The following is an 18489-nucleotide window of genomic DNA, read 5'->3' on the forward strand; positions in this document are numbered from 1 at the left end:
TGAAAGGGATAAATAAGAAAGTTGTTTCCACTGGTAGGTGAGACTAGAACTAGGGGACATAGCCTCCAGATTTGGGTGAGTAGGGTTAGGACAGAGATGAGGAGGACTAATTTTCCCAGAGAGTGGTGAATCTGTGAAATTCTCTGCCAGATGAAGCAGTGGAGGCTACCTCAGTAAATATATTTAAGACCAGATTTTTGCCTAGTAGGGGAATTAAGGGCTATGGGGAAAAGGCAGGTAGGTGGCGATGAGTCCATGGTCAGATGGTGGGGCAGGCTCAATGGGCCAGAATGCCTACTGCTGCTCCTATTTCTTATGCTCTTATGTGGTAAGCAGAGGAACCCTCACGTGTCTCTGCCAGCAACACCTGCAGGAAGTGCATCCAGCTGCAGCTTTTAACAGACTGCATTAAGGAGTTACTACTGGAACTGGATGAACTCTGGATTATTTGGGAAGCTGAGGGGTTGTTAAGTAGGACAGACAGGGAGATAGTTACACCCAAGGTGCACGACACTGGCAACTAGGTGACCTTCAGGAGGGGGAAAGGGGATAGGCAGCCAGTGAAGAGTACCCCTGTGGCCATTCCCCTCAGCAACAACACTTTGGATACTGTTTGACCTAGCGGCAGAAAGCCAAAGCGGTCCGGCCTATAACCAAACACAGATGAAGACAAGGCAGTGGATGTCTTCTACATGAACTTTATCAAAACTTTTAACAAGGTCCCACATGGAAGGTTTGTCAAGAATGTTCAATCATTTGCAATTGAAGATAAGATTGTAAATTGGATTAGACATGGGCATTTAGGAAATTTAGAAAAAGCTGGAGAGCTTTTTTCTTTTTCTTTTTACAATATTTTTATTTTATTCAGAAGAAAAAAAAACAAGATTTACAGAGTGCAACACATAGATACATCTCAACATAACTTGTGTACATTCATATATTGTAATAAAATTGATCAAAATGTTATAGCATAACACATAAAGGTATACCACTCTGTAAACAAAGATTTAAAGATAAGTCATACATCATAAAATAAATTTTTTATATAAAAAAGTCAACCCCCTAACAACTACCAAAGAAAAAAGCTGATGGGTGACAATGGATAATTAGAAAAAAAGACATATTCACTTAAGAAAAGAAGATAAAAATATACATAAAAGTCTGTGCACTGTTAAACTTTATAAATTGGAAAAGTAATTTAGGAAAGGTCCCCAGATATCATAAAAAGATTGTTTCGAATTTAAGACTAAGCAGTGGATCTTTTCTAAATTTAAATAAGACATAATATCACGTAGGCATTGAAGATGTGTAGGGGGGGAGAGTGTAAATAGATGGTTGCCCCTCTGACTGGTGGTCTGTGATTAATGATGTGCCACAGATCAGTGTTGGGACAATTGTCGTTTGTCATCTACAAACGTCTACATCAACGATCTGGATGATAATGTGGTGAACTGGATCAGTAAATTTGCAGATGACACCAAGATTGGGAAGTGCAGACAGCGAGAAAGACTATCAAAGCTTGCAGCAGTTTCTGCACCAGCTGGAAAAATGAGCTGAAAAATGGTAGACGGAATTTTATGCAGACAAGTGTTAAGTGCTGCACTCTGCGTGGGCCAACCAGGTTAGGCCTTACATGGTAATCAGCAGAGCACTGAGGAGTGCGGTATAACAGAGGCATCTGGGAATATAGATTCATAATTCCTTGAAAATTGTGTCACAGGTAGATAGGGTTGTAAAGAAAGCTTTTGGCACAATGGCCCTCAAAAATCAATGAATTGAGTACAGGAGTTGCGATGTAATGTTGAAATTGTGTAAGACATTGTCTAGGCCTAATTTGGTGTATTGTCTGCAGTTTTGGTCACCAACCTACAGGAAGACTGTAAGTAAGATTGAATGAGTGTAGAGAAATTTTACAATGATGCTGCCTGAACTTGAGGACCTGAATTATAAGAAAAGGTTGAATAGGTTAGGACTTTATTCCCTAGACCCTAGACGATTGAGAGGCGATTTGATAGAGTTATACAAAATTATGAGTTTAGTTAGGGTAAATGCAATAGGCTTTTTCTACAGAGGTTAGACAAGACTACAACTTAAGGTCATGGGCTAAGGGCAAAATATGAAATATTTGAGGGGAATTTCTTCACTCAAGGAGTGGTGAGGGTGTGGAACAAACTGCCAGCACAAGTGATGGATGTGCTGTCGATTTCAACACTCAAAAGAAATTTGGATAGGTACGTGGATGGGACGGGTATGGAGGGCTATGGTCCAGGTTGATAGTGAGGGATATTAACAGTTCAGCATGGAGCAGATGGGCCTGTTTTTGTGCTGTAGTGTTCCATGACTATAAAACTCCAGGGCGAAAGCTGCAATTGTACACGGAAGGTGAAAGCAAAACTGCACACAGCTCAAATATCACAAACACTCAGTGGCCACTTTTATTAGATGCACCTGTACACCTGCTCGTTAATACAAATATCTAATCAGCCAAGCATGTGGCAGCAACTCTATGCATAAAAGCATGCAGGCATGGTCAAGAGGTTCAGTTCTTGTTCAGACCAAACATCAGAACGGCTAAGAAATGTGACCTGAGTGATTTTGACTGTGAAATGACTGTTGGTGCCATTTGGGATAGTTTGAGTATCTCAAAAATTGCCGGTCTCCCGGTAAACCACAGACTCTGTAGTGAAATCCTCTCCTCAGCTGCCATTTGTCCTGAACTGCTGACATTCTGCTCCATTGACTTCAGTGGGACCAAGAATATTGAGGACCAAATAGCAACTAAAAGTTTCTTGAGTGTTCCATGCCATCAATGCCTTTTTCCCTTTCAACCCATGAGGTTAGATTTGAAGATAACTATGTTAAACTATACCAGGTAAGATAACTTTACCAGATACCTCAGCTGCTTTCCCTGCTTACAGAAGCACATCAATCATCATAAAACTTACTTACAGGATGTCGCAGGGTACAGATTTCATACAGGACACATCCCAAGGCCCAGATGTCACTAAAACAGTACAAGAGATGCATTTGAAAATGCTGTTACAATCAAATAAAAGCACATTTATGTCTTCATTAGCGTACTCTTCCTAAAGAAACCTTTGCTTCAATAACTAGTTCTGGAGCGAGATATCCCAGCTATTTGAGTGGTGTTGCAGCAACAACCTTGACTCAGTGCCAGTAAGACCAAAGAGCTGATTGTGGACTTCAGAAAGAATAAGATGAGGGAACACACACCAATCCTCATAGAGGGATCAGAAGTGGAGAGGGTGAGCAATTTCAAGTTCCTGGTTGTTAATATCTCTGAGGACCTAACATATCAATGCAGTTACACAAAAAGTAAGACAGCGGCTATATTTCATTAGGAGTTTAAGGAGATTAGGTATAGCCCCTAAGATTTTGAAAATGCCTGTGGAGGTACCTGAAGAGCATTCTGACTGGCTGCATCACCGTCTGGTTTGAGGGGGAGGGGTAAATGCAGAGGATCAAAGTGAGCTGCTGTAAGTTGTAAAATTAGTCATGGGTACTAGCCTCCGTAGTATCCAAGACATCTTCAAGGAGCAATGCCTCAAACACAGCGTCCATCATTAAGGACCCCATCACCCAGGACAAGCCCTCTTTTCATTGTTACCCATCAGGAAGAGGGGTACAGAAGCCTGAAGCCAAACACTTAGCAATTCAGGAACAGCTTCTTCCCCCTGCTGTACAAGTTCTAAATGGACATTGAACCCATCAACACTACCTCACTCCCTTTATTATTTCTGTTCCTGCACTACTTATTTAACTATTTGATATGCATTATATAATTACTGCAATACAGTGTTCTTTTTTACATTTATTATGTATTGCAATGTACTGCTGTCACAAAGTCCACGATTTCGTGATATATGCCTGCGATACTAAACCTGATTCTGATTCTAGTTCTAATGAAAATGCTGTAGCTGGGAGTCGGAGGTATCAATATTTATCAACCAACTCATCCAGAATGAAAGCTAATGGCAATGCCATTAAGCACTTTTCTTCCCCCACCCCCAACTCAACAGGTGTAACCCAAGTCTCAACTTGATGGACCGACTGGTCTGATTCTGCACCTATATCCTTTGGCCTATGGTCACGGCCAATTTTGCTCTTACCCACCATCCAAACATTTATGTTCTGGTAAAGGTCACCTGTTACTTACTCTATCAAGAATCCGGATATACCTATGATGCCACAGAGGATGATTTGTGTTATTTCTGCCCTAAATAATTCAACAAATACAGTCACCGTTCCTTTCACAAAATGGAAACTTAGTTATTGCCTTGCACAACAAAGGATCGTCACAATTGGCTGAATAGCCTTCTGTTTGCTCTAAGTTTGAAAGACCTGTTTACTTTTCCAGATTAATGGTGACTGCGTAACAACGGATTTGGAAACTGACATCTCAGCATAAATGGAGACCCCCTGTTGAGCTGAAATTAGGCTTTGCTTGAAGGCATGGGTGGAATGACCTCCTTCCATGTCATAGAGAAATGAGAGTAAGATACGAGCTATTTGAAGTATTTGTCTCTTTTGTGTGCTGCTTATCAACTGAGGCTTTAAAAATAAAATCCATCCTAGAAAAGTATATCGCCCGTAACAGGATCAGCTCCTGCCCTTCATCTCAAGTGCATGCAAGTACAAACCTTTTATTATTGTATGGCTTATTCTCCCAGATTTCTGGAGATACATAGTACGGTGTTCCAACGTAGGTATGAGCAAAAGCCATGGGGCTGTAGACAGGAAAGAAATATTACGGTAAGAAAACAATTTTTGAATTCAGAAGAATTGCCCAGTATATAACATTCAAAGCTATTTGGTACAAGTCTGAGCAGCTGAAGGGGAGTCAGAGGGTCTCGGCCCAAAACGTTGACTGCACTTTTTTCTATAGATGTTGCCTGGCCTGCTGAGTTCCTCCAGCATTTTGTGTGTGTTGAGCAGCTGCTTCAAGCAAACAGATGATCCCTTTTACTGCTGTAACATCTTATGACTCTTTTATTCTGAAGATTTGAAGATTAGTTTTATTTGTCACACGAACTGACTCCACAACCTATAGACTCTCTTTCAAAGACTCTACAAGTCATGTTCTCAATATCATTGATGTACTTATTTATTATATATTTTTGTAGTTGCACACTTTGTCTTCTTTTGCTCTTTTCTGTCTTTGTTGTGTGTAGTTTTTCATTGATCCTATTATATATTTTTTGCTCTGCCTCGTCTGCATCAGTTCAGATCAGTGAGGATTATGACGAGCAGCCCACAGGTGTCATTGTGCTTGCAAAGCCATCACAACATGCCCACAACTCCTTAGCCCCAACTGTACATCATTAGGGTTAGGGTTAGGTTGAGATTATGCGGGCAGTGGGCGAACCAGCCCTCTTGTGCTTTTTGATCTCGTCAATTGAGATTCAGTTTCACATGACCCTTCCACTTTGATCTGGCCCACGCCTTCATTAACCAGGTCCAACACTTGCCTTTGTTGAATCTTGCCCCTCTTGACATAGGATATCCGGTTTGTGGGGGTTTATCAAGGTTCTGTGCCAATTTTCACCAATTTGGGTTTGAATATCTGTGCTTTCTTATTGGCCTTTTGTGGGCCAGGAGAATGAAGAGCGTGTCATTGTAAGGTTAGGTTGAGATTATGCGGGCAGTGGGCGAATCAGCCCTCTTGTGCTTTTTGACCTCGTCACTTGAGATTCAGTTTCACGCGACCCTGCCACTTTGATCTGGCCCACGCCTTCATTAACCAGGTCCAATCCTTGCCTTTGTTGAATCTTGCCTGGTTTCGGTTTTGGTTAGGGTTAGGGTTAAGCCATCACAGCATGCCCACAACTCCGTAGCCCCAACTGTACATCTTCAGAATGTGGAAAGAAACTAGGGAAGCCAAAGGAAACCTATGCAGTCACGGAGAAAACGTGAACACCTTACAGACAATGGTGGGAACTGAACCCTGATCGTACAACTAGCACAATAATAGACTAACGCTGCCAGACCGCCCACCTATGCAAGCTGACTCATACAGCATGGTTCTTATTACAGCTCAAGGTTTGTCAAAAGATCTATGATCAAAAGCATCAACTCGAGTCCCTGACGTCACTTGGAATTTACCTGTTCAGAAGGTGAGCAGATCCAAAGTCTCCCAGCTTAACCACTCCAATTTTAGTGAGGAAAATATTCTGAATTTTGAAATCAAGCAAAGGTAAATTATTTGATTATTATATTCTAAAATATTATATTCCATAATTCATTGAAGGTAATACTGCTTTTTAAGTACTGAATTCAATAAACCTGCCAATTAACACTGCCACGCATTTCTACTTGCACATTTTGAAAATAGACTAAAAAAACCATTGATCTGGCAGAATTATATGATTTTTAACAAAATCCACATTCTCTGTTCAATTTATTTTTAAGCTTTGAAAAGGCACACTTGCCTTGGCTTTAATATCTCTGTGTAGAACTCGTTTGTCGTGAATGTGCTTCATTCCAAGACAGATTTGTACAAACAGATTCAGTACCTGTAGGAACATTAGCAAATTCAGTGTATCTGGGCAAAAACATCATGAGAAATAACTGTATATTCCAGTAAAATTACCTTGTCGTAACACAGAAACCCTAGTGCCGATCAAGCCTCTTCTATCGTTTAATGAGATCATAGTTAGCGACTGGTCATCTGACCCAAGACCAGAGGGACCCAAGTCATGTTTAGGCTGGGTATCAAAAAGATTAAAAATCTGTGGCTCAGGTCAGATTCCAACTGGCCTTGGTAGTCAGGTTTTAATTTCTAAAGTATTCTTTCATGTCCAGGATTCCCAATACAGAGTATCCATAAGTATTTTTGTTATCAGTTCCCACTTCGCAGCATTCTTAAATTCCCTGGAATACAACCCAACCCTAGTTTGTGTAAACTATTCCTGTAATTGGTTCAAAATGGTTTGCTAATTAAAATTATTAATTTTAAAAAAATAAGTTTTGATATTTCTGCTTAATCACGTCTACGACAAATGCACTTTTTACACCCCAGTTTGTTGCCTGCGATTCTCCCAATATCAATGAATCAGAGCATTTTGACTTGGTACAAACGGGAGCCACACTGATGAGAAAGGTCTGGTGTAACAAATTTCACTTGTGGGGAAAGTCCATCAGTCCGCTGGCGGATGCTAAGAATCCCCTAAAGCCTGTGTCTGACAGCACTGATATGGAAAATCCAGGCTGCTATCATTACAGAGTTGAGGGCAATTTCCAAGCCAATCGATAGAAATCTAAAGGGTTAACTGGAAAGCCTCATCCAATGTGAAGGGTCAATTTTTTCAACAGTCAATGGCCTCAGGGAAGTTAGAAGTGCGATCAACAAGAGGTGGAGGCTTTGGGATCCTTTTCACACTGCACTGAGCAGCTTAGAGAATTACTCACAGGCAGTCTGGAACCTCAAAAGTGCAAAAGATCTCAGCAAGACATGGTCATTTCAATGAGGATGAGATATTTGTTATCTCACCTCCAACCTCTGATTTTTGCAGTTTTATTCCCAGACATTTCTGAAACATAGAAACATAGAAAATAGGTGCATGAGTAGGCCATTCGGCCCTTCGAGCCTCCACCGCAATTCAGTATGATCATGGCTGATCATCCAACTCAGAACCCTGTACCTGCCGTCTCTCCATACCCCCTGATCCCTTTAGGGGCAGTGAAATTGAATATAATTTATTCTGGCTAACTCTGCTCTCCTGATATCAGAGTCCACTTCAATTGTAACAGATCATGTATACCATTTCTTCTGGGAATAGTTTTCCTTTTTGCTGCAGAAGTTTCTGTGTGAGATCGCCACCATCACAATATTCCATGACTATATAGAGATGCCCTTCAACTGTAAAAGAAAAATCATCCTTGTAATGTTTAATGTGATGTATAGGACAAACTAAACTTGAAAGGGTCTGTGACGCCAATTGGCTGTTTGTCACTCTTTCTGTATGGTTCTTCATTGATTCTTAGATTTACCGTGAATGCCGGCAAGAACATCAATCTCAGGGTAGTATACACTCAGTGGCCACTTTATTAGACTCATTAATGCAAATATCCAATCAGCCACACTCAATGCATAACAGCATGCAGACATGGTCAAGAGGGTTAGATGTTCTCCAGAACACCTGAGTGGGAAAGAAATGTAACTTTGACTGTGGAATGATTGTTGGTGCCAGACGGGGTGATTTGAGTTTCTCAGAAACTGCTGAACTCCTGGGGTTTTCACACAAGGCATTCTTGGAGAAAGGTGCAAAAAAAAACCAAAACACATCGGTGAGCAGCAGTTCTGTGGGTGTAAATGCCTTGTTAACAGAAAAGGTGAGAAGAGAATATGGCCAGATTGGCTCAAGCTAACAGGAAGGCAACAATAGCTCAAGTAACCACGTGTTCCAACAGAGGTGTGAAGAGCATCTCTGAACCCACAACACTTCAACATTTGAAGTGGATGGGCTACAGCAGCAACAGGCCATGAACATACACTCAGTGGCAACTTTGTTAGCTACAGCAGGTGCCATATAAAGCGGCCACGAAAACGTATCGTGGCATATACATATTTTGACAATTAATTTATTTTGACTGAGGTACTGTCCCTGTTGAAGTGAACTTTTACAGTCTTATTATAGAAATTAGTTTTTTCTACAAAAATTATAAAATACACTGGTCCAGACATTCCATTGCCAATTAGTAGCACTAAACCTAATACATCATCACGTCATCCCAGGAAACGAATGCTTTTTGCTTTGAGAAAACAGTAAAGTGATCCCCTGATTAAACTTGGAGAAGCTGTTTCCAAGATTGAAGTCTCATAACTACATATAAAATAGGTGTTAATAAATCAAATAGGGAACTCAGGAGACACTTCCTAACCCAAAGGTAGCTGAACTGGTTAGCATAAACCCACTTGATGGAATCCTGATACAAATTTCAAGGTAAATTTATTATCAAAGTGTGCATATATATCACCATATACAATCCTGAGATTCATTGTCTTGCAGGCATAATCAAAAAATCCGTAATAGAGTAATAACAATAATAGATTCAATGAAAGACCGCACCAACTTGGGCATTCAACCAGTGCGCAAAAGACAACAAACTGTGCAAATACAAAAAGAAAGAATAGGAATAAATAAATAAGCAATAAATATCAAGAACATGATATGAAAAGTCCTTGAAAGTGAGTCCATAGGTTGTGGGTCTCTCACAGCTATCTGGCCCCTCATCCTACACTGCTACTTTGAAAAACGCCATCCCCTTCTCTCAATTCCTCCGTCTCCGCCGCATCTGCTCTCAGGATGAAGCTTTTCATTCTAGAACGAAGGAGATGTACCCCCCCTTTTTCAAAGAAAGAGGCTTCCCTTCCTCCAGCATCAATGCTGCCCTCAACCGCATCTCTTCCATTTCATGCACATCTGCTCTTACCCCGTCCTCCCGTCAAGCTACCAGGGATAGGTTTCCTCTTGCCCTCACCTACCACCCTACCAGCCTTTGCATCCAGCACATAATTCTCCGAAACTCCCACCACCTCCACTGGATCCCACCAGCAAACACATCTTCCCCAACCCCCCCACAACTTTCTGCTTTCCACAGGGATCGCTCCATACGCAACTTCCTTGTCCATTCCTCCCTCCCAGCACTTATCCTTGCAAGTATAACAAGTGCTTCAACTGCCCCTCACTACCATTCACCCCTCACTACCATTCACCCCTCACTACCATTCACCCCTCACTACCATTCACCCCTCACCACCATTCACCCCTCACTACCATTCACCCCTCACTACCATTCACCCCTCACCACCATTCACCCCTCACCACCATTCACCCCTCACTACCATTCACCCCTCACTACCATTCACCCCTCACCACCATTCACCCCTCACCACCATTCACCCCTCACTACCATTCACCCCTCACTACCATTCACCCCTCACTACCATTCACCCCTCACTACCATTCAGGGCCCCAAACAGATGAGGCGACACCACCTGTGAGTCTGCTGGGGTCAGATACTGTGTTCTGTGCCACCGGTGTGGCCTCCTGTATATCAATGAGACCCGACGTAGACTGGGAGACTGCTTCACTGAGCATTTATGCTCTGTCTGCCAGAACAAGTGGGATCTCCAGTGGCCACCCTTTTAATTCCACTTTCCATTCCCATTCTGATACGTCCATCCATGGCCTCCACTGTTACATCTCGGTGGAATGAGTCTCTGGCTGAATGTACTCCTGTGCCTAACCAGTACATTATGGAGTGGATGGAAAACATTGTCCAAGATGGCATGCAACTTGGACAGCATCCTCTTTTCAGACACCGTCAGAAAGTCCAGTTCCACCCCCACAACATCACTGGCCTTACGAATGAGTTTGTTGATTCTGTTGGTGTCTGCTACCTTCAGCCTGCTGCCCCAGCACACAACAGCAAACATGATAGCACTGGCCACCACAGACTCGTAGAACATCCTCAGCATTGTCTGGCAGATGTTAAAGGACCTCAGTCTCCTCAGGAAATAGAGACGGCTCTGACCCTTCTTGTAGACAGCCTCAGTGTTCTTTGACCAGTCCAGTTTATCGTCAATTCGTATCTCCAGGTATTTGTAATTCTGCACCATGTCCACACTGACCCCTTGGATGGAAACAGGGGTCACCGGTGCCTTAGCCCTCCTCAGGTCCACCATCAGCTCCTTAGTCTTTTTCACATAAAGCTGCAGATGATTCTGCTCACACCATGTGACAAAGATTCCCACCGTAGTCCTGTACTCAGCCTCATCTCCCTTGCTGATGCATACAACTATGGCAGAGTCATCAGAAAACTTCTGAAGATGGCAAGACTCTGTGCAGTAGTTGAAGTCCGAGGTGTAGATGGTGAAGAGAAAGGGAGACAGGCCAGTCCCCTGTGGAGCCCCAGTGCTGCTAACCACACTGTCACACAGGGTTGCAAGCGCACGTACTGTGGTCTGCCAGTCAGGTAATCAATAATCCATGACACCAGGGAAGCATCCACCTGCATCACTGTCAGGTTCTCACCCAGCAGAGCAGGGCGGATGGTGTTGAACACTCTGGAGAAGTCAAAAAACATGACCCTCACAGTGCTCGCCGGCTTGTCCAGGTGGGTGTAGACATGGTTCAGCAGGTAGACGATGGCTTCCTCAACTCCTAGTCAGGGCTGATAGCCGAACTGGAGGGGGTCTAAGTGTGGCTTAACCATAGGCCGGAGCTGCACTAGAACAAGTCTCTCCAGGGTCTTCATAATGTGGGAGGTCAATGCCACTGGTCTGTAGTCATTGGAGCCACTGGGGCACGGCCTCTTCAGTACAGGAACGAGGCAGGACATCTTTCACAGCACAGGAACCCACTAGAGACTCAGGCTCAGGTTGAAGACATGGTGAAGTACTCCACATAGCTGGCGGGCACAGGCTTTGAGAACTCTGGGGCTGACACCATCCGGGCCCGCAGCCTTGCTTGGGTGGTAGTTGGTGGTACTCCCACCAAGTTCTACCTATCACCTGGCATCTCTCTCTCTCCTCTGCCCCGAACTTTTCAAATCTACTCCTCAGCTTTTTTTCCTCCATTCTTGCTGATGGGTCTCAGCCCGAAACGTCACTTGTGCTTTTTACTCATAGATGCTGGCCGGCCTGCTGAGTTCCTCCAGCATTTTGTGTATGTTGTCCATAAATTGTGGGAATATTTCAGTGTTGGGCTGAGTGAAGTAATCTTCTCTGGATCAAGAGTCCAATGGTTGAGGGGTAATAACTGTTCCTGAACCTGGTGGTGCGAGTCCTGAAGCTCCTGTACCTTCTTCCTGATGGTAGCAGTGAGGGGGGGGGAGCATGGAATTGGGTGGTGGAGGTCCCTGATGATGCATGCTGCTTTCCTGTGACAACACTCCTGCACGTGTGCTCCATGGTGGGGATATAATGAATAATAATATAAGACCCACATGGTGCACAAATAGCAAGGACCTGTCATGAGAAAAAGCCTGTTTCTGTGCTGAAACAACTATTAAATCCAGTCCTTTCAGTGGCATTCAGTAGGAAAATGAGGACATTTACCAAAATAAAACCTTAGGAAGAATGCTTTTGCAAATCACTCACCTTCAAATGAGTCCACAAATGCAACTATGTTGGGATGCTTCATTTTGGCAAGGAGTATGGCTTCTCTCCTTGATTGCTGTAGTCCTGTAGGATTCTAAACAAATACAGTAAAAAGAAAGTAGCCACATTTGGCTTGGGAAAGATATTACGTAAAGTATATTAATAATGTTTCTTACTTGTTTGGAATAATAGATGCAACTAAATCAATTGTACCCTACCCTACTATTAGGATCACTGGAACAAAAACAGAAAATGCTGGAAACACTTTTACTTTTTTTTATTATTTGCACAACTTCAAGTTTCAAGTTCAACTTATTATCAAAGAATGTACAAATTATACAGCCTTGAGATTTGCTTGCTCACAGATAGCCACAAAGTAAGAAACCTGAAAAAACTCAATTGAAGAAAAAAAGGAATAAAAATTAAAAATAAAAGACCAACCCTCAATGTGCGAGACAAAGAAAAAAATATAAATCATGCAAACAATTGAAGCCAACAACAGCATTCCGAACCAAAAGTGAGTCCTCAGATCTGAACCCTTGAACAGCCCAGAGTAGGCCCAAAGCCTCATTTATCAGCTCATCATATTAGTGGCATAGAGCACAGCAGCCGGGGCAGTCCTCACAGCCTCAGTACCATGGAGAATGAGCAAATTCGGCTCTTGGCTCGACCAACACACTGTCTTTTCAGTCAATCTGGTCCAGTGTTTAAATTGACCAAATAACAGAACAGCGAAAAGCTCTGGTGCCCCGGAGAGAGGAGTGAAGATCACAGAGAGAGAGCAAAATTGGCTCTTGCCTCTGACCTGGGCTTGTGTTTAAATCTCTAAAACAGTATATTGTACCTCACACAAGGACTCAGGCACTGCTACTGTCAAAGGCTCTAGGCCTAGACCACACCGCCCAATGACTCACTCTGGGCCCAGATTTCGTCGCCTAACCCAAAGCCACACTCAAGCTCTTCAAATCAGTTCAGTGCCCAGAGCAATCCAAACCTCGTTCCCGGACCAGTTGTACAGGCATCGGTACTCCATCTGCAACACACCAGCTCTCCTCATCCCCCAAACACACCTCACCACCGCTCGCCCTTTCACTGCTTGTGGCAATAATTTAACACAACTTATTCCAGGAAACATACTTTTAGTCAGAGTTTTCAGTTTTTTGACCACCAGAAAGTAGCTCCATTTTAACCAGATAACTCACACTATATGCTGGAGGATCTCAGCAGGCCAGGCAACTTCTATGGAAATGATTAAACAGAGGTCCTCCAGCATTTTGTGTGTGTTGCTTGGATTTCCAGCAGCTGCAGATTTTCGCTTCCATCTTAACCAGAAGCCATCTTAAAAAGACTATTCTTCTTTTGCACATCGGTTGTGTGTCAGTCTTTGTTATTTATAGTTTTCAAAAATTCTATTGTGCTTCTTTACTTTCTCGCAAATGCCTCAAAATAGTATACAGTGAAGTATACATACTTTGATAAGAAATTTACTTTGAACTTTGAGTGTTCTAACAAATGGTCTTTGCCCTGAAATGTTAATTTTGTTTCTCTATCCACTGATACCTGCTGAGCTTTTCTAACATTGTCTGTTTTGTTGAGATTTCCAGTATCTCCAGTGGTTTTCACTTACTGCGTTTGCATCAACTCCATGTAACCAGTCAACATATTATTCTCTAACTCAGACAGTTGCACTTGCTATGCCATGATGTTTGCACGTTTAAAGTCAAAGAGCCAAGGTGAGGTATTGGTATATTAATTGTTTCTCCTTCCACAGAAGCTGCCTGATCTGTTGATGAATTTTCAGGTTTTATTTCAGAATTCTGTGAAAGTCGAATCCAGATAAACTCACTCAGAGACCGTATAAGTATTTTACTTTATTCAAAGCCCCCCCGGGGCAATTCAGTTAGTCGCTCAAACTGGAACAGTCTGTGACTGTTTCTGCTCGGTCTACCAACTGACTGTCAGGTCCTCTTACAGAATCGATATAGTTGTTCAGATACCCCCACGTGTACCAAACTGGAGCCGGCCTTATCTTTGTGCATGACAGTACAGAGAGACAAGGACCCTGAAACACTGTCGAACTCCAAGAAGAAATATGGCTCAGCATGGCTTAGCACATTTGTTGATCATCAGCGGTTTCTTACAGAAAAACAGGCTGCTGTTGTTTAACTGACCGTGTTAACCCTTTACATACTTTGTCATTTTCAGGCTTTAGGTCGGGGTTCCCAACCTTTCTTATACCATAGACACCTAGCATCAACTGATGGGTCCACCCCTCTCTAATTTAATTCATTTCATTTGTTTCCCAGGGCAGTCTGTCAATAATAGGAAATGCTGTCAACAAGGGCTGATGGCACAGCACTGGAGATTACTTTGGTCTCCTACATGTCCGATGCCACATCAATATGGCTGCATTTTATCGTCCGCTTTACTTAGCTCTTAATCCAGTGTTGATTTGCAATATTGTTCCTTGGATGAAAGGGAAGGGACACAAGGAGGGAATATCTTCAACAACGAGTTAAGTATAAGCTCACATCACCTTTACCTTTGAAAGATGAATTTCTTTCATCACATATTGACGATTTTCATTACGAGCTTGGACCAAAAGTGCTCTGCCAAATGAACCTTCCCCAATAACTTTCAGTACCTTGTAGCTGTCCATCATAAAACATCTGTCTGGAAAAAAAATTGCATTTTTATTTTAACTGGGTAACCAATTTGCATGATAGCAAAATCTTCATAGGTCATTCTATTAAGTCAATCTTTAAATGTACGAAAATTACCCATTCCTCGTAGATCTAACTACACTCAGTGGCCACTATATTAGGTACACCTGCTCATTAGTGTACATATCTAATCAGCCAAACTCGTGACAGCAACTCAATGCATAAAAGCAGCAGACGTGGTCAAGAGGTTTAGTTGTTGTTCAGATCAAACATCAGAATGGGGAAGAAATGTGATCTAAGTGACTTTGACCGTGCAATGATTGTTGGTGCCAGATGGGGTGGTTTGAGCATCTCCGACACTGCTGATCTCCTGGGATTTTTAGGCACAATAATCTCTAGAGCTGAGAGAGAATGGTGTGAAAAAAATCCAGTGAGCAGCAGCTCTGTAGGCGAAAATGCCTTTGTATAAGAGGTCAGAGGAGAACGTCCAGATTGGCAACAGTAACTCAAATAACCATGCGTTATAACACTGGTGTGCCGAAGAGCATCTCTGAATGTACAACACATAGAAACTTGAAGTAGATGGGCTACAGTGCATAAGGTAGCGTTCCGCGTGCTTGCATTGACAGCAGTTTCGGACCCCTTATCTTAGAAAGAATGTGTTTAAAGGAGGTTCACAAAAATGATTCCAGAATTGAAAGGCTTGTCACATGAATAATGTTTAATGGCTCTAGGCCTGTATTCACTAGAATTCAGAGGAATGAGGGGTGACCTCATTGAAATCTATTGAATGATGAAAAATCTTGATAGAGTGGATGTGGAGAGGATGTTTCCTATGGTGGGAGTCTAAGACCAGAGGACACAACCCCTAAATTGAGGGGCAGTCTTTTAGAATGGAAATGAGGAGGAATTTCTTGTGGTTAGTCTGCGGAATTCATTGACACAGGCAGCTGTGGAGGCCAAGCCTTTACAAATATTTAAGGTAGTGGTTGATAAGACTCTTGATTGGTCAAGGTACGAAGGGATATGGGGAGAAGGCAGGAGATTAGGGCTGGAAGGTAAATTGGATCAGCCATGATGAAATGGCAGAGCAGAGTCAATGGGCCAAATAGTCTAATTCTGCTCCTATATCTTATTGAGGTACCAAATCAAGTAGTCACTTTATTAAAGTTCCTACATGAGTGTAAGTTCAGAGGAGCTGTACCAGCGTAAACTGGCTGTTCTGTGACATAAGGGGAACAACTTTGACCTCCTCCAGTACATATAGATACTTGCTTTATTTTTAACTGTACTGTCACTTCTGCAGCATTGAAAGTGGTGAACCAGTGCGTGAAATACCGTGGAACAGAATGGGCATCTATGAAAATTTCTCATTTACCAGCATGCAAGGGAATTCATCATCTCTCTCACAGGAACCCCTGGAAGAATTCAGAAGTCTCAAATTTCTGCGGGAACGGTGGATTTTTATTTTCAGTGAATATTATAACGGTAATTGGGCATTTACAGTAAGTCACGTTTTTCTTTTCCTTACAGGTTTAAAGTCCAATAGAACTTCAATGTTACATAAAAATTATGAGCTGAATTTAACTGTGTGTGGTGAACTATGTGTATACCTGTCTGGACACGCCCCCTACTGACTGCTCCTGTGGCTCCTCCCACAGGCCCCTGTATAAAGGCGATCTGAGGCCTGATGCTCGGCCTCAGTCTCCAGGACATTTTATGATAGACACTCATTCCTGGTTCCTTCTTCCAGTCAATAAAAGCCGATATCTCGCCTTACGTCTCAGTGAGAGTTATTGATGGTGCATCACTGAGCAACGGGCTGAAGTGTGCTCAGCATGTTGAATGAGAGAGGCTTGAAATTTCATTGCAAAACAAAGGGAGAGGTGATGACGCTTTTGCATTAACAGATAGCCAAAGCCCATTCCGACTTCTCTGGCCAATGCACGATGCTGAATCGCCGTGAAAAGAAGTTCCCTACGACAGCATTCCTCCCTCGCAAACATTGCCCGCAGCACATTTTTTGGACGGATTCCTGCAACGTCTACCTTCCAGTACATAAACTGGCTGCCACGTTTTCAACATTACCAGCCAAACTCCTAAAATCATATCCAGTGATCACAAATATTCGGTACACACTTAAATTGCAACCCGAATACAAAGCTGAGGACAGAATTAAAAATGCACTTTTCGGCTCCCAGTGACAAAGTTCATTCAAGCAGGAAGCTTCCTCCATACTCTTCCCGGCACCTCATTTGTTAATGCCCCGCCTCTTTCCGGGGAGTGGGGGGGGGGAGAAGAAAGAAGAGGTTTCCCCCTCAATAAGGTCGATTTGATACCTGCGTAACCCCGAAATCTCTGCAGGTCAATAGGTAAATTGTGAGACAGCTTGGTGTTAAAGGACAATAACTGCAGACAATATTAGAACAGCTGTAACGTAAAATAGACACACCCTAATAGGCCGCTGCTCCCTCACCCAGGACTAATTGTTTACCTGAATGCCTGAACTAGACATAAAGGGGAGCTGGTATTAAGGCCGAGGCGTTAGCGTCCAGATAAACTATTTCAGACTTCACCGTGAAGAAACCCACGTCCAAGCGGCAGCAAAGACACATAATGCTAAAGGTGTCAGGGTGAGGGCTCACAAATCCTTTTAGTACCAAAACGGTGATATAATTTGGTAGTGCCGATCAGCGTTAAGCCCAACAGGTGGTGTGATCCACTCAGTCAGCAATGGAAAGTCTACGAGAGGATATTTGTTGTTAAGGAGAGGATGTCAACTTTCTAATATAAGAGAAGGTGGAAAACAACAATTAAAAAATTCCATAAACTTTTCTAAATAGAACTCTTGGAATCAGAACTAGGCTGATAACAGGGCAGCTGGCGTTTGCCATCTCCACCTTTCCAGTCTGTCCGGGGTGGGTATATACGCCCCAAGGCGTTAATTTCTAGCAGCAGGTCCTGGCGCTGCCCACGATCTCATACAATGAAACAAAGAGGCTTCACTTAAACCGTCCTCAGATCCCACGCTCCCTCGCTGCCCGCTAAATACTGTAAACTATCCAATCAAATACAAATAAAACATTCAAACCGCTCATACTCCACCCGTAGACCAATTTGAAGAGCCGGAAATAAGCGGCATTTGAGGTCAGAGCGGGCGGTCCCGTCGTCACGTGGCTGGGGTACCCGGAAATTGTGTTCTGTCTGTTTGGATCGCGTAACGGTTTTTCCTGGTTATTTGTTTCAGGCGACGAAGAGATGAAGTGTTAACCTAAAACCGGCAAAAGCTTCCGATCAGTCTGCGCAACTGAGCTTTCAATTTCGTAAAAGCAGCATCTCACTACCCGTTTCACTTTGAAGTGGGATGAAGTTGCTGGAAGTGACGTGCACAAACTTAGAAAGTTAGTGAAGTTCATTCAAGTCTGAGTTTCCTTTGCCGCTCAGATCCCCTACCACCTAAAGTCATTCATTGCAAGTGGAGGGCCCACTTTTTCTCCATTATTTAAATTCAAATTTCTAAAGCTCCACCTTACTCTGCCCAGTTTTCCTTCCCTTTCTGGATGATGCGAGCATGAATTACATTGTAATGTTCATTTTCTTCTCAGTAATTGTTGCGTTTACTATGTAGTCCCTTCAGCTCGGTTAAGGAGATAAACATCTGTTGCTCGCTCGGTCCCATTCCACCACTTAATTCCCCGGAAA

At 42.9% G+C, this 18489-nt stretch overlaps 1 protein-coding gene across 4 annotated transcripts in view; it reads right to left on the reverse strand.

Annotated features, from left to right (window-relative positions):
* Nucleotides 1–18191, reverse strand: part of nek3 (NIMA related kinase 3) — a 37364-nt gene extending 19173 nt beyond the window's left edge. For 2 of the 4 annotated variants that reach the window (XM_059964003.1, XM_059964001.1), the window contains exons 1-8: nt 17879–17897; nt 14667–14797; nt 12125–12218; nt 7782–7879; nt 6450–6533; nt 6124–6191; nt 4662–4748; nt 2950–3004 (exon numbers count right to left, since the gene is read on the reverse strand). In XM_059964003.1, the coding sequence (XP_059819986.1) occupies nt 2950–3004; nt 4662–4748; nt 6124–6191; nt 6450–6533; nt 7782–7879; nt 12125–12218; nt 14667–14797; nt 17879–17885 (624 nt within the window). In that variant the 5' untranslated portion in view covers nt 17886–17897. Of the gene's footprint in view, nt 1–2949; nt 3005–4661; nt 4749–6123; nt 6192–6449; nt 6534–7781; nt 7880–12124; nt 12219–14666; nt 14798–17281; nt 17852–17878 lie in introns of those variants that run through there. The other 2 variants (XM_059964005.1, XM_059964004.1) reach the window with 2 other exon arrangements.
* Nucleotides 18192–18489: the final 298 nt, after the last annotated feature.

This window comes from Hypanus sabinus, chromosome 3, assembly GCF_030144855.1.
Source record: "Hypanus sabinus isolate sHypSab1 chromosome 3, sHypSab1.hap1, whole genome shotgun sequence".
Taxonomy (NCBI): Eukaryota; Metazoa; Chordata; class Chondrichthyes; order Myliobatiformes; family Dasyatidae; genus Hypanus; species Hypanus sabinus.